At 44.0% G+C, this 21,618-nt stretch overlaps 2 protein-coding genes across 11 annotated transcripts in view; both read left to right on the top strand.

Annotated features, from left to right (window-relative positions):
• LOC114601134 (protocadherin beta-16-like) overlaps nt 1-21,618 on the top strand; it is an 88,737-nt gene that overhangs the window by 63,730 nt on the left and 3,389 nt on the right. The window contains exon 1 of one of the 10 annotated variants that reach the window (XM_077933501.1): nt 1-2,972. The exons of 5 other annotated variants lie outside the window; for them this stretch is intronic. In XM_077933501.1, the coding sequence (XP_077789627.1) occupies nt 552-2,972 (2,421 nt within the window). In that variant the 5' untranslated portion in view covers nt 1-551. 4 more of the 10 variants (XM_028738199.2, XR_013394066.1, XM_077933504.1 and 1 more) reach the window with 4 other exon arrangements.
• LOC144328760 (protocadherin beta-16-like) overlaps nt 1-21,618 on the top strand; it is a 44,013-nt gene that overhangs the window by 21,187 nt on the left and 1,208 nt on the right. The window lies entirely within an intron of this gene.

Below are 21,618 nucleotides of genomic sequence, written 5' to 3'. Positions count from 1 at the left end.
ATATACTTTTCTTCATTTTTAACATTGCAAGGTATGCTAATGATTATTTCCCTGTCTGTACTACAGTCTAGTTATTACAGAGGCATTTAAGCATGAGCACAATGAATTGTAAATGGGGGGAATATTACTCTCTCTCTCTTTTTCATTCATCCATTGAATTTTCTTAATGATCTTATGTATATATTAGCTGCTGACAATTAAACCACTTAACAGATTATTAGGAATAAAATGGAGATTTCCACACAAGTGTATCTCTTGTATAAGTGCATAATTCGGAAATATTGGTTTTATTTTTATTTAACCACAAGGTGGCAGAATTGGCCAACATTTTCATGGACACTGAGAATATTGTATTGTTGCATTTGTTGAAACCTTGAAGAGGCAGTATAACAATGATACGGGAGGTAGATGCTGGTGTGAAGATATGAGGCTCAGGAGAATGAAAAACAATAAAAATTGCAGCACAAAGGTTATTTATCAAGGTGCAAAGTTGGTCAGAGGATGACAGAAGCTTTGGCTAGTGCTTTAACACTCTGGAAGAGGTGGAAACCATGAACAATAGCTTCAGAAAGATGAAAGGTCTGTATCTTTTGCTTTTTCTCTTTGTGTTGAAAACAGTCTGCATTTCATTTCGCTATTCTGTACCTGAAGAAAAGAAAAAGGGGTTTTTGGTGGCTAATGTGCTGGAGGATTTGAAACTGGGAAAAGGGGAACTCTCTGTTCGCAGAGCCCAGCTACTGTCCAAAAGCACAAAGCAATATTTCCACCTTGATACTCACTCTGGGAATTTGCTGATAAATGATAAAATAGACAGAGAAGCTTTATGTGGCCAGACTGATCCTTGCATGCTGCTCTCTGAAATTGTGCTTCAAAACCCCTTAAATATCTACAGTATAGAAATGAAGATAGAAGATGTGAATGACAATACTCCCAAATTCTCTAAAGATAAATTTGATCTGGAAATTCCAGAGATGGTTCCTACAAACACACAGTTTCTCTTGGAATCTGCCCAAGATGAGGACTTAGGAGAAAACGGTATCCAAAACTACACACTCAGTCACAATGAGCATTTTCGGCTATATGTGGAAAGCAACAAGGATGGAAGGAAATATGTGCATCTTGTTCTGCAGAAGCCACTGGACAGGGAGAATAACTCACACTTTGGACTGACCCTCATGGCTGTGGATGGAGGGGTGCCACAGAGAACAGGCACAGTTCAAATAAATATTAATGTTCTTGACAATAATGACAACTTTCCCCAGTTTACCCAGTCTGAATACAAAGCTAGGTTAAAAGAAAGCAGCCCACAGGGCACTCTGGTCTTCAAAGTGGAAGCAACAGATTTGGATTTTGGTTCAAATGCACAGATCACCTACTCATTCCACCAGGCACCGGAAAAAATATACAGTTTCTTTTATTTAAATGAAATAAATGGGGAAATCACTCTTTGTGGTCAGCTTGATTATGAAGAAGAAACCAGCTATGACATGAACATTAGAGCAACAGATGGAGGGGGTCTTTCAGGTCACTGCAAGGTCCTGGTAGAGATTGAGGATGTGAATGACAATGTCCCTGAAGTGTCCATCATATCCATCACTAGTCCTTTGGCAGAGGATTCTCCCCTGGAGACACTTGTGGCTCTCTTCACTGTCACAGACCGAGACTCCGGAGACAATGGCAGAACTGTGTGCTCTGTGGGGGTAAACCTTCCGTTTATGTTAAAATCCACTATGAATAACTATTACCAGCTTGTGGTCCAAAGTCCCTTGGACAGAGAGAAGGTCACAGAGTATAATATCACCATCACAGCTGTTGACCAGGGCTCCCCCAGGCTCACTTCAACAAGAATTATTAATGTTCAGATCTCAGATGTCAACGACAACCCTCCAGTATTTGAAAAGTCTTCATGTGAAATGCAGATACGGGAAAACAATATTCCAGGACTGCTCATTGGCTCAGTCCGTGCTGCTGATCTGGACACTGAGAAGAATGCCAAGGTCACCTACTCCCTTTTGCCTGGGAAGGTCCCTGATGGCCTTGTGGCCTCTTACATCTCAGTCAACTCTGAAAGCGGAAATCTGTATGCCCTCCGATCCCTGGATTACGAGCAGATCAAAGATTTCAAGGTGACGGTGAGGGCTACAGATGGAGGGTCTCCTCCCCTCAGCTCAGAAGTTACTGTCCGAGTCGTAATCCTAGACGAAAACGACAACGCTCCCTTCTTCCTCTACCCTCTTCAGAACAGCACATCCCCCTGCAATGAGCTGGTGCCCAAGGCGGTGGAGGCCGGCTACCTGGTCATCAAGGTGGTGGCTGTGGATGGAGATTCTGGCCAGAACTCGTGGCTTTCCTATGAGCTGCTGAAGGCCACAGACCCTGGTCTTTTCAGCCTAGGAGCCCAGAATGGGGAAGTGAGAACCAGGAGAGCCCTGACCGAGCGAGACACCAGCAAGCAGAGACTCCTGATAGTTGTCAGGGACAACGGGCTCCCTCCCCAGAGCAGCACTGCCATGCTCCATGTCCTTCCCGTGGGTGGCTTTTCGGATCCTTATATGAAGGCTGTGGAGGTCAGTAAAGAGGAGCACGAAGAAGATGGGAGCTTGACCTTGTACTTGGTGATCTGCCTGGCTGCAGTCTCCTTTGTGTTCCTCGTTTGCATTGTTTCCTTTGCTGCCATCAAGATCTGCAGGAGGGATCCCAGGGAAAGTTTTATCGCTGCCCCTCCTCACTTCCCACCTGCCAGACCCGACATCCCAGAGAACGGTGGCGATTCTCAGAGCGGGTCGCTTTCCAGGAGTTACCACTATGATGTGTGCTTAACCGGTGGGTCCTTGAGCAGCGAGTTCAGGTTCCTCAGGCCCCTCATTCCTGTTTTTTCTGTGGGGGACCCAAACCTCAATGTGAACCAGACCACTCCGTCTGCTTCCCAAGATATTCCTGATGCTTTGGAGAACAGGAAGCCAATGGAACAGGTGAGATAATTTTAAATAATCTTTGGCTGAATATAGAGGGGGGGGAAAGATTCAAATATGATTTCTGCAATGATATTCTGTGAAACACCTCAACAATCTGGCTGTACTATTTGGTAAAGTGAAACAACTATATGTGAGAGCTGGTTAGGGCTGAGTGGGGTTTTGATTGCAGTTACCCTCACACATCCATTATGGATCAGTGATGGTTCTTTGCCTGTAGTTATTCCACTGATGCAACGTCTTAACTGTCCCATTGCAACTGTTTCAGGATCCTTCTCTTTCCTTTCAGGCATCCTTGTGCCCTTATTGGGGGGGGGGGGTTTGCACTCAGAGACCTTGTTTCAAATCCCTGTTGAGCTATTAACTCACTGGGTGGCCTCTGAAATCTATTGTATCTCAGTCTTAGTCCATCAAGGCATTGAAAACTTGGAGAGCGACTTCTAATCAGACATTACTGGCGTAGATAAACCAATGGTAGGATTTTGTATTATGACCTTTCGGGAGGGAAAAAGGAATAAAAATGTAACAACCTGCAAGGGTGATGGTGGAGGATAGGAACCATAAGCACAAAAGTATAAATGTATGGAAGCCGGTCAAATATTGAGTGATTCCCGAATCCCCGCTGGCAACATGTTCAGATCCTGCAACATTTTAAAGTAACCCAATGTAGAGATAATGGGGTGACTTGACTCCACCACAAGCTATTGCTTCTCTCCCACCGGATATCCCTTCCCTGAATGCTTTGCATTATGCAGGTGTTTTACATGAGGCCACCTTCCTTTATCCTTCAGTGCCCCTTCTCACATCACCTCTCTGGCACACCTCTCCCACTGCCTCTGTCTACTCTTGATCCAGGTTTCTCTTGTCTTCTCCCAACAGCACATATTTTCCATTTCAGTTTATACTCACCCAGATTCCTTAAAAGTGCAGGCTGAAATGGAGGCCACATCCGCACCATATATTTATAGCACATCTAAAGCTTTATGAGAGATAAACTGCAGTTCCTATTACTATTTGGAGGAAGCCTTGTGCTTTAAATGTATGGTTAGGATGTGTTCAGAGTTTTAGTTGAGGTTTTGAGTTAAGATTGCAAGTACTGATTCAAATAATTAAACAGGGTGATTTGTTTGTGTATGTTTAAATTGCTTGTCTCTATTACTAATCATGCTTTATCCCCCAAATCTGATATGGTATATGCAGAAGAGGTGTAACAGAAAGCAAGACAACAGTGTGTTGTATCTAACATGTTCAGTGATCTTCATCACATTTGAGAACAAGAGCTTAATGTGTAAATGTGGAATATTTTAAACATATGGAACAGGTTGTTGGCTGAATAGCTTTCATGTTTAAACAAATCCTGAAAATATATGAATTCTAATAGAGTAAATGCGGGACGCAGGTGGCGCTGTGGGTAAAAGCCTCAGTGCCTAGGGCTTGCCGATCGAAAGGTTGGCGGTTCGAATCCCTGCAGCGGGGTGCGCTCCCGTCGTTCGGTCCCAGCGCCTGCCAACCTAGCAGTTCGAAAGCACCTTCGGGTGCAAGTAGATAAATAGGGACCGCTTACTAGCGGGAAGGTAAACGGCGTTTCCGTGTGCGGCTCTGGCTCGCCAGAGCAGCGATGTCACGCTGGCCACGTGACCCGGAATTGTCTCCGGACAGCGCTGGCCCCCGGCCTCTTGAGTGAGATGGGCACACAACCCTAGAGTCTGGCAAGACTGGCCCGTACGGGCAGGGGTACCTTTACCTTTACCTTAATAGAGTAAATGCAGGAATCATACAGGAAAAATATACTACCCGATATTGATCTCTGTTTGACAACTTTTCCGGAACTTTGTTGAAACATATTTAATTAATTAATCTGTCTCAGAGTTGGTCTTTCTTGCTCTAGCTAACAGTATATTTCTTCACTCAAAATCCAACCCCTCACACCATTCAGCGCATAGCATGTTATTTTTAAACAGCTGCAGGTCACAGTTGCAACCTGTAAGTTCACTCATGCTCCCAAAAGCCATGTAAAGACGATGTAGAGTCTCAAACTTTGTGCTTCTTACACCTTAGCCTGTGTGTATCAATACTTAGCATTTGTCTTTCAGCTCCAATACTCTCCTCCTTCAGCAGGTGTGGGGCAGTACTAAAGCTGACAACAATATGGGGGCTGTGGGCACTCAGGTGCTGCCACTCACTTGACTTCCTGACGCTTTCTTCGTATGCTTTTATTTCGGTTTGGGAGAATGGTGATCAAGGCTGACAGATGATGCAGGAAGTGGAGAGGGAGTTGAGACTGAGGCAGGCAGGAACTGGGGCAGCCAGGTGCTTAGGGCCTTTTCGGGGGAAGAAGTCTACTGTCATAGGGTTAGGTATAGGTGCTGGGAACTGCAGGTATTAGGGGCAGCATTACAAAATGTTAGATGGTTTATTTAGCTCCAAAGTCTGCAAGGCAACTGAAAGTGCAGATACATATTTATGGAAATTGAGTATTGCAGAGTTATACAGTACATCCGCCCAAGAATAAGGAAAGAGGACTCAAGATTTTGAGGTTGAAGGGCTGAAGCTGTATTATTTTGTAAGACTGCAGTGAGATACATTCTTTTTCATGGTAGTTGCCCAGGGCAGGTATTTTTTTTTTAAAAAAAAACCACTTGGGTGAGATGGTGGAGACACTAGTCAGGGAGACCCCATCCTGCTCCTCACTGCCCACAATTCCAAAGACTTGCCAAGGCAGACCAGATCAGAGTCACACCTTCTCTGAGCTCAACTAGTTTTGTGTAACTGAGCAGAAGATTCTGACTTTTCAAGCCCAGGACCCCTGAAAGGCTTGTCAGAAGAAACCCCCTTTACTCATCTAAATAACCCAAATGGTGACTCAGGGTGTTCACCAAGTTACATCTCTTTACTTCCTCTCCCATCATTATTAGCAAGCCACTACCTTTTTAGTAGGGACGCGGGTGGCGCTGTGGGTAAAAGCCTCAGCGCCTAGGGCTTGCCGATCGAAAGGTCGGCGGTTCGAATCCCCGCGGCGGGGTGCGCTCCCGTTGTTCGGTCCCAGCGCCTGCCAACCTAGCAGTTCGAAAGCACCCCCGGGTGCAAGTAGATAAATAGGGACCGCTTTCTAGCGGGAAGGTAAACGGCGTTTCCGTGTGTGGCTCTGGCTCGCCAGAGCAGCGATGTCACGCTGGCCACGTGACCCGGAATTGTCTCCGGACAGCGCTGGCCCCCGGCCTCTTGAGTGAGATGGGCGCACAACCCTAGAGTCTGGCAAGACTGGCCCGTACGGGCAGGGGTACCTTTACCTTTACTTTTTTACCTTTTTAGTTAGATTTTTGTTGTTGTTGCTTAGTCGTTTAGTCGTGTCCAACTCTCTGTGACCCCATGGACCAGAGCAGGCCAGGCACTCCTGTCTTCCACTGCCTCCCGCAGTTTGGTCAAACTCATGTTTGTAGCTTCGAGAACACTGTTCGACCATCTCATCCTCTGTCATCCCCTTCTCCTTGTGCCCTCCATCTTTCCCAACATCAGGGTCTTTTCCAGGGAGTCCTTTCTTCTCATGAGGTGGCCAAAGTATTGGAGCCTCAGCTTCAGGATCTGTCCTTCCAGTGAGCACTCAGGGCTGATTTCCTTAAGAATGGAGAGGTTTGATCTTCTTGCAGTTCATGGGACTCTCAAGAGTCTCCTCCAGCACCATAATTCAAAAGCTTCAATTCTTCGGCGATCAGCCTTCTTTATGGTCCAGCTCTCACTTCCATACAGTGTGTGTGTGTGTGTGTGTGTGTGTGTGTGTGTGTGTGTCCGTGTGTCCTACCTGGCCAAAGTGGTGGTGGGCTTACTAGCGACGACCAAGTGAGAGCTCCAGCTGCTCTATTTCTCCTTGTCAGTGCATCATCAGCAACAGGCACTTCTAGAACTCAATCAGAGATTCATAGCAAAGCAGCATGGCTTGGGTGAGAAGGTTAAAAGCCATCTTAAATGAAGTAATGAGAGAGCCTTGCCAGGGTCACTTCCACAAAGGGATGCTGGAGACATTTTACTAATGGAATTTCAATTCCTGAATCTCTGTGAATGGAACCGTGAACTTTCTGATGAGGGCTGGACATCTTCATGGTTTTCCCTGGGCATCCTAAACATTATCAGATAAAGAGGGACCTTAAAGATCAGTGTTCATCTTACACTTCTTTTTCCTTGGCCTCCCTGCACACCTTTTTGCTATGAGGAAATATTCATGGCAATGTTGTTCATATTCATATTCTAAACATCTCACTGAGTTTTATGGTGAAAAAATGTGTTTGTGTGTATGTATGAGTATAATTATTTACTGTTTATAAAATGTAAACGTAACAGGCATTAAATATTGAAGAATATTTTATGCTAGCGGTTTCCAATCTGTTGCCTGTAGACCACCAGTGGTCTGCAAGCTTTATTCAGGTCATCCGTGGAGACCAGCACCTATGAATGGTGAGTTTAGCACATTAGCTTCCCATTGTACTTTTATTGCTTATTTTACTTCTTACGTTGAATTTTACTTTTATTACAGTATTTTGTATTGTAGTCTATGGAATTCAGATGGTAATATAATAAAATACAATGTAGGAAATAAAAAAGCAATAAAAATACAACACTATACAAATACAATCTAGCAACAGCTCATTACAGTTGCTACAACAAGCTAAAAGATCATTAGGTGGTCCACCAAGACACTCAGCTATTTGGCAGTGATCAGTCTTGGTGCAGGGGGCGGAAAGAGTTTGAGAAGAACCGTTCTGTGCTTATCAACAATGTCTGAGTGCTCTTACTGCTGCTGCATTTAACTTCTAACACAAGGTGGTGCAATTGCACAAGCAGTGGAAATCAGAGCTGCTACCCGGTGCCAGAAGCTGTGACCATTAGAAGAAAGGAATCTGAAAAAGGGGTAGCAGCTCTTGTTTGCAACAAAATCTGCAGAATCTGTAGGAGGCAAGCACTGCTGCATCTACTTCACGAAACAAGGACAACAAAGGGACCTTATAACAGAGAAAAGGGCAATTCTGGCAACTGCTTTACAAAGAGGCACCTTGGATTCCAATCTGCCTTGAGAACAAAGCTGGGAAAGAAAATGAAAATCCTCCATTATAGCAGGCAAGTTTGTCTCTTCTTTATCTGTCTCTGTACCTGTGGTGTGGTGTGTGAGTCCTTCCGCTATTCAGTGCCTGAGGAAAAGAAAAGTGGGTCTCTGGTGGCTAATCTGCTGAAAGATTTGAAAATGGAAGTAAAGGAGCTGTCTGCTCGGAGAGCGCAGCTGCTTTCTAAGACTGCCAAGCAGTATTTTGAGCTGGATCCCCAATCTGGGGATGTGATAATAAAAGATAAAATAGACCGAGAGTCCCTGTGTGGTCAGAATGACCCTTGTGTTCTGCTTTGTGAAATGGTGCTGGAAAAGCCATGGCAGCTGCACAGAATTGAGATTCAAATAGAGGACGTGAATGATAATTCCCCCATATTCTCTGAAAAACAATTTGTCTTGGAAATACCTGAGCAGACACCCACGAATACCCGATTCCTTTTGGAAAAAGCTCAAGATTCAGACAAAGGACAAAATGCTGTTCAGAACTACACCCTTAGTCCAAATGAACATTTTAGGCTGGATGTGGAAAGTCACAGTGATGGTAGCAAATATGCAGAGCTGGTATTAGAAAAGCCTTTGGACCGCGAGGAGAAGCCACAGATTACATTAATGCTGTCAGCTGTTGATGGAGGGATCCCAAGAAGAAGCGGAAGTACACAAATTATTGTTCAGGTTCTGGACACCAATGACAATGCCCCTCACTTTAATAAATCTGTATATAATGTGCAACTACTCGAAAACATTCCACCAGGTACACTGGTCACCAAAGTTGAAGCCACTGACAGGGATCTTGGTTCCTACTCACATATCACTTATTCATTCAGGCAAGTCTCAGAAAATGTGTTGAGAATATTCAAATTAAATAAACACACCGGGGAGCTTACTACGGCAGCAACAATTGATTATGAAGAAAACACAAATTATGAGATGAACATCAGAGCTACAGATGGAGGAGGCCTTTCTGCTTACTGCAAAGTCATTGTAGAGATTGAGGATGAGAACGACAATGCTCCAGAGATTACCATCACATCCATCACCAGTCCCTTACCTGAGGACTCTCCCCCAGACACAGTGGTGGCCCTTTTCAGTGTCACAGATGTGGACTCTGGAGACAGTGGCAGAACTGCCTGCACCACTGAAGTCAACCTGCCATTTGTGCTCAAACCCACGGAGAACAACTATTACCAGCTGGTAACCCAACAGCCACTGGACAGAGAACAAGCCCCTGAGTATAACATCACCATCACAGCCACTGACAGAGGCTGTCCCAGACTCACTTCCACAAGAATACTTCATGTTGAAGTGTCAGACGTCAATGACAACCCTCCAGTGTTTGAAAAGCCATTCTATGAAATGCAGTTAAGAGAAAACAATATTCCTGGTCTTCTGATCAATTCGGTCCATGCTGTTGATCTGGACACAGCGCAGAATGCCAAAGTGACCTACTCGCTTTTGCCTGGGAAGGTCAATGATGGCCCCACATCCTCTTACATCTCCCTCAACTCTGAAACGGGGAACCTGTATGCCATCCGGTCTCTGGATTATGAGGAGGTACAAGATTTCCAGGTGACGGTGAGGGCTGTGGATTCAGGTTCCCCTCCACTGAGCTCCGAAGTTCCCATCCGTGTTCAGGTCGTGGATGAAAATGACAATGCCCCCTTCATCCTCTACCCTCTCCAGAATGGCACTTCCCCCTCAAATGACCTGGTTCCCCGAGGGGCAGAGACTGGCTACCTGGTCACCAAGGTGGTGGCTGTGGACAGGGATTCTGCGCAGAACTCTTGGCTTTCCTACCAGCTGCTGAAGGCCACAGAGCCGGGTCTCTTCACGGTGGGGGCCCAGAATGGAGAAGTGACCACCCTGAGGCCGGTCGGCAACCGAGACAGCTTCAAGCAGAATCTGATTGTGGTGGTCCGAGACAATGGCCATCCTCCCCAGTCCACCTCTGCCACGCTCAGAATCCTTCTAGTGGACGGCTTCTCTGACCCTTATCTGAAAAGTGTGGCTCTCCCAAAGGAGGAAACAGCGGAGGAGGAAGACCCCAGCCTGACAATGTATTTGATCATCTGCTTGGCTGCCATCTCAAGCATCTTTCTCATTTCTGTGGTGGCGTTTGTTGTAATCAAGTTGCAGAAACGTGAAAAGTTCATAGGAACCTACAACTCTGCAGCCAATTTCCCGGTGGGACCAGATTCCCAGGAGATCTCTGCAGATCCTGGTGCTGGATCTCTATCCCAGGCTTACAACTATGAGGTGTGCTTAGCTGGTGGGTCTCTGAACAGCGAGTTCCGGTTTCTCAGGCCCCTGTTTCCTGTTTTCTCTGTGGAGCCTCCTAACACTCAGGTGAATCCAAGGAGTTCCAATGGGTCCCAAGAAATGCCTTGTAATGAAGAAGAAAAGCGTCTGAGATGTCAGGTGAGGATAATTAGTATAATATGATTATATTCTGAATGAATAAAAATAATTATATTTAATCAATGATACTTGGTTGATGACTTATGCTCACTGAAAGAACAGGATATGCGGAAATGTAAGTAAGGTTTGAAATGTAATGTACTTATCAAATTATTCTATTTCCATTTTATTGGCATGATTAAGAAAATAATGATCGCATGTACACACGAGCTAACCGTTAAATGAGCATGAATCTAAACTCAATTTTCACTGGGCTGCTGTTAAATGGACTTTATAGGCTATTAATACATTTTTCTTAGATGAACCACAAGGTGGCAATATTGGCAAGCACATTATTTTTTATTCACAATATTGCATTGTAGCAGCACTGAGGGGAAGCTATGAACAGACAAAACTGAACTAGAGAGGTGCAGACTCCTTTCCTAGAAAGGAAATACAAAATTCAAGGGAGCAAGCATTGACCACGACAGGGGGGAAAAGAAACAATTTACACAACAGCACAGGGAGCCACTGGAGAAAACCTAAAGATTTGTCTTTTGGCCAGAACCTATATATCTTACCAAGAAGGGAGAGAAACCATGGAAGACTGCATCAGGAACAGGCAAGGTCTGTATCTCTTCCTCTTATTCTCTGTGTCTAGAGTGATGTGTATCTCAATACGTTATTCTGTGCCTGAAGAAAAGAAAAGTGGATTTCTGGTGGCTAATGTGCTGAAGGATTTGAAACTGGGAACAGGGGATCTGTCTGCTCGCAGAGCCCAGCTAGTGTCTGAAAGCACACAGCAATATTTTTACCTTGATACCCACTCTGGGAATCTGCTGATAAATGATAAAGTAGACAGGGAAGCTTTGTGCGGTGAGACTGATCCTTGCTTGCTGCTCTCTGAAATTGTGCTCCAAAACCCCTTAAAGATCTACAGTATAGAGATAGAGATAGAAGATGTGAATGACAATACTCCCAAATTCTCAAAAAAGGAATTCAATCTATTTATTCCAGAGAATGTCCCTATCAACACCCAATTCCCTGTGGAATCTGCACAAGATACAGATTTGGATAAAAATAACGTTCAAAACTACACTCTGAGTTCCAATGAGCATTTCTGGCTCCAAGTAAAAAGTGATGAAAGTGGAAACAAATATTTGGATCTTATTTTGGTGAAACCTCTAGATAGGGAAGAAGCAGCAGAGTTTGGGCTGATTCTCACAGCTGTGGATGGAGGGGAGCCACAGAGAACAGGCACAGTTCAGATAAATATCAAGGTTTTGGACATCAATGATAATTTCCCCCAGTTTACTCATTCTGAATATAAAGTAAGGTTAAAGGAAAACAGCCCTAGGGGCACCCTGGTCTCCAAAGTAGAAGCCAGAGATTCAGATTTTGGTTCAAATGCACGGATAACATACTCATTTGATCGGGTACCTGAAAAAATACACCGCTGCTTCCACTTAAATAATCTCACTGGGGAAATAACTGTTTTGGGAAAAATTGATTATGAAAAAGAAACCAGCTACAGCATGAGCATCAGAGCAACAGATGGAGGGGATCTTTCAGGTCACTGCAAGGTCCTGGTAGAGATTGAAGACGTGAATGACAATGTTCCTGAAGTGTCCATCATATCCATCACTAGTCCTTTGGCAGAGGATTCTCCCCTGGAGACACTTGTGGCTCTCTTCAGTGTCACAGACCGAGACTCCGGAGACAATGGCAGAACCATGTGCTCTGTGGAGACAAACCTTCCCTTTGTCTTAAAACCCACTGTGAATAACTATTACCAACTTCTGGTCCAAAGCTACCTGGACAGAGAGAAGGTCTCAGAGTATAATATCACCATCACAGCTGTTGACCAGGGCTCCCCCAGGCTCACTTCAACAAGAATTATTAATGTTCAGATCTCAGATGTCAACGACAACCCTCCAGTATTTGAAAAGTCTTCATGTGAAATGCAGATACGGGAAAACAATATTCCAGGACTGCTCATTGGCTCAGTCCGTGCTGCGGATCTGGACACTGAGAAGAATGCCAAGGTCACCTACTCCCTTTTGCCTGGGAAGGTCACAGATGGCCTTGTGGCCTCTTACATCTCGGTCAACTCTGAAAGCGGAAATCTGTATGCCCTCCGATCCCTGGATTATGAGCAGATCAAAGATTTCAAAGTGACGGTGAGGGCTACAGATGGAGGGTCTCCTCCCCTCAGCTCAGAAGTTACTGTCCGAGTCATTGTCATAGACGAAAACGACAACGCTCCCTTCTTCCTCTACCCTCTTCAGAACAGCACATCCCCCTGCAATGAGATGGTCCCCAAGTCGGTGGAGGCCGGCTACCTGGTCACCAAGGTGGTGGCTGTGGATGGAGATTCTGGTCAGAACTCGTGGCTTTCCTATGAGCTGCTGAAGGCCACAGACCCTGGTCTTTTCAGCCTAGGAGCCCAGAATGGGGAAGTGAGAACCAGGAGAGCCCTGAGCGAGCGAGACACCAGCAAGCAGAGACTCCTGATAGTGGTCAGGGACAACGGGCTCCCTCCCCAGAGCAGCACTGCCATGCTCCATGTCCTTCCCGTGGGTGGCTTTTCGGATCCTTATATGAAGGCTGTGGAGGTCAGTAAAGAGGAGCACGAAGAAGATGGGACCTTGACCTTGTACTTGGTGATCTGCCTGGCTGCCGTCTCCTTTGTGTTCCTCCTTTGCATTGTTTCCTTTGCTGCCATCAAGATCTGCAGGAGGGATCCCAGGGAAAGTTTCATTGCTGCCCCTCCTCACTTCCCACCTGCCAGACCCGACATCCCAGAGAACGGTGGCGATTCTCAGAGCGGGTCGCTTTCCAGGAGTTACCACTACGATGTGTGCTTAACCGGGGGGTCCTTGAGCAGCGAGTTCAGGTTCCTCAGGCCCCTCATTCCTGTTTTTTCTGTGGGGGACCCAAACCTCAATGTGAACCAGACCCCTCCGTCTGCTTCCCAAGATATTCCTGACCAGGCGGGGAAAACAGAATCAGGGAAACAGGTGAGCAATCAGTAATTATCGTCGAAGAAAGCATATTACATCATAAGTGTCTTTTCTTCTCTGTTTCTTCACATCATCTTATTTTGGTTCATTCTTTATGTTGCAGTTTGTAAATTTTAAATTCATCTTTTATAGCCATTTAATAATATTTGTTCTTGCCTTTCTTTTTTAACCCACCTACTCTCTTCACTTGGAGCTATTTTAGTTCCCTTGAACCTCTCTTTCATCTTCTGTTATTTTTATTTTTCAGGGCATTGTTTTTTTTACTTCTCTGTAGAACAGGGGGTTGGGGACCTTCCAGTCAAGGACCACATTCTTCTCAGGCCAACTCTCCAAGGGCGAAGTGGGTAGGATTAAAATTCAAATACATAGGACCAAGTGACCTAGAACCCAATGATTTCTCCATTTCTCTCCTGAGCATCAGTCTTATGATCCCACCTTTTCTGAATGCTTACAAGCTTCTCTTAAACTTTAAAAACTCTTGCCTTGTTTACCAGGAAAGTGCAGAAACATCTCTCTCAATCCTAGAACTGTGCCAGGAATTCAGAATTATTTTTTTAAGTGTTTCAGTTCTTCCAAACTGTCAATATCTAGAATTTAATTGGTTAACATCACTGCCTACTTGATATCAAAGAATATGTCTAATTTATATCTGGTTAATGAAGAAGCTGACCACATTTAATAACCTGATATGAAAAGGAAAATATTAAATTTAGGTATCAAGGTATAAAGGAAGTTTCTAGATTACACTTACTTTTTAACCAGATTAATTTATGAATTAATGCTATGTTTCTGTAATTGATTTAAGCTTCTGCATGTTACTAGCAGTGCTTGGAAAGTTCTACTTTATCCTGTCCAAAAAGGGATTAGTTCTAGTTCCAGTTTGTCCCTTTACAAAATGAATTTGTCCAGTTCAAGTCCCAATTCAGTCTCAACATGTTTTCAGCATTCATAATGTCACAAGCTGCTGTTCTTAAGTAAAAGGTTCAAAAGTATATCACACAGGTAATAAGTTGCCTGACAGACAGAATGTGAAAGGGTTAAGCCTTATCCATAATTGTATTTCCATAAAAGAAAAGGCCTGCCCTGATCAATATATGTAAGATAGGCATACTGTATACTAAAGGTGCTAGCCATAATTTGCTTTATTCCCATTGCTGTACCTCTCACTGCAGGCTGTTTCTGTTGAAAGAAAGCAAAGATTCACAGAATGCCTCCCGATTCTTTCCTTCTGATTGCTTAGCAACGTAACAAAGTGACCTTAGCAATTGCAGCACCTCCATATCTGCCTAATAAACCCTAGAACATTCCCTCAACATTTTGCTTTATAGATGACTAAGTTACTGACTTCTTCTTTTAAAAAGCAACAAAAAACAAAGTAGCAGTCTAAGACTCAGGACTTTAAGCAGTTCTGCTCCAACTCCAGACACCTTGTTAATGACACAATCAAGGGGGTGAAAATCTCACCCAAATCACCCATGAACACCTCGGAATTTGTGCTTCATGCAGAGCCAACATACAGCTCTAGTGGTTAGTCATTCTCTCTTAATTTTTAAGTAGTTTTTTTATGGTAGGGTTCCAGTCACATATACCTCTAGGATGTTTGAATCTAGATAGCACATGAAGGGGTTAAACCGTAGAGTAAGCTGTCCTGCCAGGCTTTGCCTATGTCATCACTGCTACCTTGAGAGGAAATGGGTCAATAAGCCTTTGTTGTAAGGAGGTCATTCTACCCTCATGGTTTTAACCAGCCTTTTTTGTTTCCTACCAGAACAGAGGCTCAAACTAGTGTTTTTGTCTATCAATATTTAGAAACTTTTACCTTTTATAGCTAAGCAATGTTTTAAATGATTGTGCATCTTTTCTGGCTGCTGAATGGAAAAACACATGAATCTGACCTCTGAAGAGTTTTGCTAGTAAACCATGTTATGGCTTGCAAAACATGTGGTTGATATGCTAGGGAAATGGGATACAGTGAAAAGAACTTTGAAAACTGGACATTTGGGGACTTACTTGAAGGGCACATTTTAAGGTTTTCCTTAAATTTCCATGTTTTTCTCTGCTGCTTGTTGTGTGATGTTAAATCTCTGCTGAAGTTCTCTCACCAAAGAGTCCTTGCCCAAAACTGGGGTCTTGGCTTCTAGGATTCCAACCTTTTTCAAGGATGTTTAGCTGTTTCTGAAAAGTACATGTGGTACAGGCATTTTCCTGGGCAACCTCCCTCAGAATGCTTTACTCTGCAGAAGGACCCAACCCCTTCTGAGAGCAAAATAAAGACAAAGTAGAAGCCTTTAGCTTCCTATACAATGAAGTTGGGGTCACTTTGACACCTGCCCCATAACAATTTTAAATTCAATTGAAAGCTCTCCCAAGACAATTGTGGTAATCCATGGAGGCTCATTCTGACCATTGCCAATGGCTCCCAGGTGGTCTTTTTGGAGAACCAGTGCTATGATGTGTTTAGAACAGAACACTGCAGCATAACGCTCCCTTTTCTGATAATGTCTGACTGTCTTCTTGCTGTAGGGTGACTTGCCACACTAAGGGCAGTCTTTGGGTTACCTGCTGTATTCCTTCCCTTTGCCAGGTTAACATCACATGAGTTAGTTTGTAGTGTCTAAGTCTGCTACCTCCTGCTGACTCCCAAGTTTTCTTTCTTTGACCATCCTGCTTGCGAGAGTGGAATTAGACCGGCTCAAAAATTACTTTGCAATGAGGTAGAAAGTGCTTCTCTAGCTCTTCTTTGTCTGTTTTAAAACAGTTTCATCTGGACATTTGTGAGTCTCCTTGAGAGGATTATATTCCCTACTGCTGGCTCCATAGTGCACAAAAGAGTGTTTACTTGTTGTTCCTGTGTCCAGATGTCTGGAAGAACCTTTGGAATCTGCTTATCTAAAGTGGCCAGCCTTCAGGGTGCTGGAAATCAAACTATTCATGCAATGTGGAAATCAACCAGGGATGGAGTAGCCCTGTTCAAAGGGGTCATAGATGGATTGGACTCACCTTTATGGGTCATTGTAGTCTCTCTTAGTTCCAGGTCTCTCCTCTGCCTCTGTTTTCTTTCCTCCTTTTCTGGCGTGATACCCCATCAGTAGCTGCACCAGCAGAGCCTTCCTGCAGGTACTCTCAGTTTCCAGGCCTCTCTTTTGCCTGTATTTTGAGAGATAAACACTGTGGCTGCAGTAGCTGGGCCTCCTAGTATTCCCTGAGTGTTAACCTGTGACTACCTTTCTGTTTTGTGAGGCTATCAGAACACTGTTGGGAACATAGAAAGTCTCCATTCTGACACCATGTGGGATTAACAGAGCACCAGGTAAAGCATGACTAACTTAAATTTCCTGCTTGCGACCTCTAACCTGCTTGCACGGTGCCACCCATATCTACAGCTAACACCCCCATATCTATTGGGACTGGTAGGGCAGAAGGAAGGGAGACCAATAGTAGGTGGAGCCATAACTAATGATAGCAAGATCCAGACTCCATTCTGAGGTCTGCAAGGGCAACACTGAAACTAAGTGGGGAGAATGTGAGCAGCGCCACCTCCAGAACTGGTAGTATGTAAGAATCAAGACAGAGAGGTGGATGGGGCAGTACCCCATTTGCCTTAACATGCCAGCCTCCATTATTGGCAATTGTTTGTATTTTTCAGATATTGTCTCATTAATGTGTGAAATGTATCCAGAGGTTAGTTTACATTATCTGGCTTTAGTTGAGTGATGGCCTGAGCTGTGTGCAAAATTCCATGTTCATATAATGAATTTGTATACACATTCCATACCTTCCAGTTAATATGGGGTCAATGTTATTTATTCACCTTCACAAACAGGCTCACATTAACTGCAAACCCCAAGATCTGCATCCATATCTTTCTCTATAAGGAACTTTGTATAGATATTAATAGTAAGGGGTGAGGACCAGCTAACTGACAAAGATTGCAGTTATATGTATTTCAAACACAAGATGGTGCCATTGCACAGCACATATTCTTAAAGAAAAGATTAATGTTTGGAAAGCATAGACAAGGACAAAACAATCTGGAAGCAAAAGAGATACAGCTCTTCATTGCAAAAAAATCAGGAGGAGGGAGACAGCAGTATGCATTTTCAGGAATAAATACAGCAAAGGGATACAGCTAACTACAACAACATATTTTTCTGTTGTTCAATCTGTCTTGAGTGAATCTGGAACAATGGAAATGAATAACTGGAACAGGCAAGTGACTTTTTTCTTTCTGTCTCTCTGCATGTGTGGGGCAATATGCAATTCCATCCAATATTCAGTGCCAGAGGAAAGGAAAACAGGGTCTCTGGTGGCTAATGTGCTGAAAGATTTGAGAGTGGATGCAAAGGAGCTGTCTGCTCGGAGAGCCCGGCTGGTTTCTAAGAGCTCCAAGCAGTATTTCCAGCTGGATCCTCATTCTGGCAACATGATATTAAAGGATAGAATAGATCGAGAGGCTCTCTGTGGTCAGAATGACCATTGTGTTCTGCTCTCTGAAATTGTGCTAGAAGATCCATTGAAGCTATATAGAATTGAAGTTCAAATAGAGGATGTGAATGATAATTCCCCCAAATTCTCTAAAGATCAATTTATTTTTGAAATACCTGAGCAAACTCACATAAATACTGTATTCCCTTTGGAGAGAGCTCAAGATTCAGACAAAGGAGAAAATACTGTTCAGAATTACACACTTAGTCCTAGTAAGTATTTTAGGTTGGATGTGCAGAGTCACAGTGATGGTACTAAATATGCAGACCTAGTATTGGAGAAACCATTAGACCGTGAGGTGGAAGCAAAGCTTTTCCTAATCCTGTCAGCTGTTGATGGAGGAATACCCCGCAAAACTGGAACAGCACAAATCATCATAGATGTTCTGGACATCAATGATAATGCTCCTCTATTTAATAAATCCGTGTACCAGGAAAAACTGATGGAAAACAGCCCATTGGAAACATTAGTCACAAGAGTTGAAGCCAGAGACAAGGATATTGGTTCCAATGCTCACATCACTTACTCATTCAGCCAAGTGCCAGAAAATGTGCAGAGATTATTCAACTTAAACAAAAAGACAGGGGAACTTACTATCTCAGGTATAATAGATTACGAAGAAAGAACAAAATATGAGATGAACATCAGAGCCACAGATGGAGGGGGCCTTTCTGCTTACTGTAAAGTCATTATAGAGATTGAGGATGAGAACGACAATGCTCCGGAGATTACCATCACATCCATCACCAGTCCCTTACCTGAGGACTCTCCCCCAGACACAGTGGTGGCCCTCTTCAGTGTCACAGATGTGGACTCTGGAGACAGTGGCAGAACTGCCTGCACCACTGAAGTCAACCTGCCATTTGTACTAAAACCGACGGAGAACAACTATTACCAGCTGGTGACCCAACAGCCACTGGACAGAGAAAAAGCCTCTGAGTATAACATCACCATCACAGCCATGGACAGAGGCTCTCCCAGACTCACTTCCACAAGAATACTTCATGTTGAAGTGTCAGATGTCAATGACAACCCTCCAGTGTTTGAAAAGACATTCTATGAAATGCAGTTAAGAGAAAACAATATTCCTGGTCTTCTGATCAATTCGGTCCATGCTGTTGATCTGGACACAGCGCAGAATGCCAAAGTGACCTACTTGCTTTTGCCTGGGAAGGTCAATGATGGCCCCACATCCTCTTACATCTCCATCAACTCTGAAACGGGGAACCTGTATGCCATCCGGTCTCTAGATTATGAGGAAGTAAAAGATTTCCAGGTGACGGTGAGGGCTGTGGATTCAGGTTCCCCTCCACTGAGCTCAGAAGTTCCCATCCGCGTTCATGTCGTGGATGAAAATGACAATGCCCCCTTCATCCTCTACCCTCTCCAGAATGGCACTTCCCCCTCGAATGACCTGGTTCCCCGAGGGGCAGAGACTGGCTACCTGGTCACCAAGGTGGTAGCTGTGGACAGGGATTCTGGCCAGAACTCTTGGCTTTCCTACCAACTGCTGAAGGCCACAGAACCGGGTCTGTTCACGGTGGGGGCCCAGAATGGAGAAGTGACCACCCTGAGGCCGGTCAGCAACCGAGACAGCTTCAAGCAGAATCTGATTGTGGTGGTCCGAGACAACGGCCATCCTCCCCAGTCCGCCTCTGCCACGCTCAGAATCCTTCTAGTGGACGGCTTCTCTGACCCTTATCTGAAAAGTGTGGCTCTCCCAAAGGAGGAAACCGTGGAGGAGGAAGACCCCAGTCTGACGATGTATTTGATCATCTGCTTGGCTGCCATCTCAAGCATCTTTCTCATTTCCGTAGTGGCGTTTGTTATAATCAAGTTGCAGAAACGTGAAAAGTTCATAGGAACCTACAACTCTGCAGCCAATTTCCCGGTGGGACCTGATTCCCAGGAGAACTCTGCGGATCCTGGTGCTGGATCTCTATCCCAGGCTTACAACTATGAGGTGTGCTTAGCTGGTGGGTCTCTGAACAGCGAGTTCAGGTTTCTCAGGCCCCTGTTTCCTGTTTTCTCTGTGGAGCCTCCTAACACTCAGCTGAATCCAAGGAGTTCCAATGATTCTGACGGAGTCCCCAGTCATGCAGGTGAAAGTCAACATGGGGTTCAGGTGAGAACACTGTTGGGAATTTGTTTTCTAATATTTAATTTTTAAGGATGGGATTCAACAAAGTGCTAAGTGAGGTATGCTTGTGTGGAATGAGGTTCACTCACACAATGAATGAATGAATGAATGAATCTTGCGTCAGCCATCGACCATAGCAATAAAACAATATGATACAGTGGTACCTCGGGTTACAAACACTTCAGGTTACAAACACCTCGGGTTACAAACTCCGCTAACCCAGAAGTAGTACCTCAGGTTCTGAACTTTGCCCCAGGATGAGAACGGAAACCGTGCGCCGGCGGCATGACGGCAGCAGGAGGCCCCATTAGCGAAAGCGCGCCTCAGGTTAAGAACTGTTTCGGGTTAAGAACGGACCTCCAGAACGAATTTAGTTCGTAACCTGAGGTACCACTGTATACAAAGAATAGAAATGAAAAGTCAATTATATAAAATACGTTTTAGGGGTTTGGATCAATAGTCAAAACACTCACACAATATACTTCCCTCCTTTTGTTGCACTGCACATTCCCCAAACTTTCAGACCAGATTTAATATTACCTATATGGGAAAGACAAAAACCAGTTTACATGTCATTTGTGGAAATGGATTGCAGTATTTCGTTGCAGATTCTTCAAATATAATGTCTGTCCATTGACTACCAAACTTCATTAATCACATTTATCCAGAAATTCATTCTTTCCACTTCTGAAAATAACTCTGAGTTAGGGTATTTTACCTAAGGGAAGCCTTTTTGAAATGAGAGAATGCTTTAAGTTGGAGGCTTAATTTGCAAATCAATTGGGCTTTTGCTATATATGGCTTAAATAGGGTAGTAAATTGAGAATCCAATATATTCATCACTACATAGTAAATATTATTTCAGAGAAATGTAAGACAGATTGTGAATTAATGAAACTGGAATACATTATTGGCAATGAGACTTTTTAATGAATATATTCTGAATGCTCTGTGTAAATGATGTTCTTGCTAAAGGGGAGGAGAATATACGGTGAGTTGAAGAATGATAATTATGGGGAGTTATTGAAGATATGTCATTCCTTGGTGTGAATATGGGGATTAGAACAATACAATAAATCTTCCGGAAGGAAGTCCCAATTTCCAACAGCAGCATGGAAGACTAAAATTGGCTGAACAGAAACTGGGTAAGAGAACCATTTGGGAAACAAAAGATATATATTTTTTAAAATGGTGAGAGTTATGAAGCTAAAAACTCATTATTAAAGTATGGTGTAAGACTCAAAAGAATCATGAAGGCAATTATGAGGAGTCATTCGTTTGGTGCTAAGGTGCGCAGTAACTAGAGCAGTAACTTCACATCTTTCATTCAGCCATTTAAACTCCATGAGTGATACTGGAGAAAGTAGAGGCGTATAGAGATAGAACGAAAGTTGAAACTTCATCTAGATAACAAGGAAGTACTGTTGGCCAGGTAATCATATGATCCAAGATCATAACTTGTTTGGGATGGCATTGTGCTCCTCCCTCTTAGGAACTGGGGCCTATTTG

Source organism: Podarcis muralis, chromosome 8 (assembly GCF_964188315.1).
Source record: "Podarcis muralis chromosome 8, rPodMur119.hap1.1, whole genome shotgun sequence".
NCBI lineage: Eukaryota > Metazoa > Chordata > Lepidosauria > Squamata > Lacertidae > Podarcis > Podarcis muralis.
The sequence above is the reverse complement of the archived record's forward strand: the minus strand, read 5'-3'. Positions and strand labels throughout refer to the sequence as shown.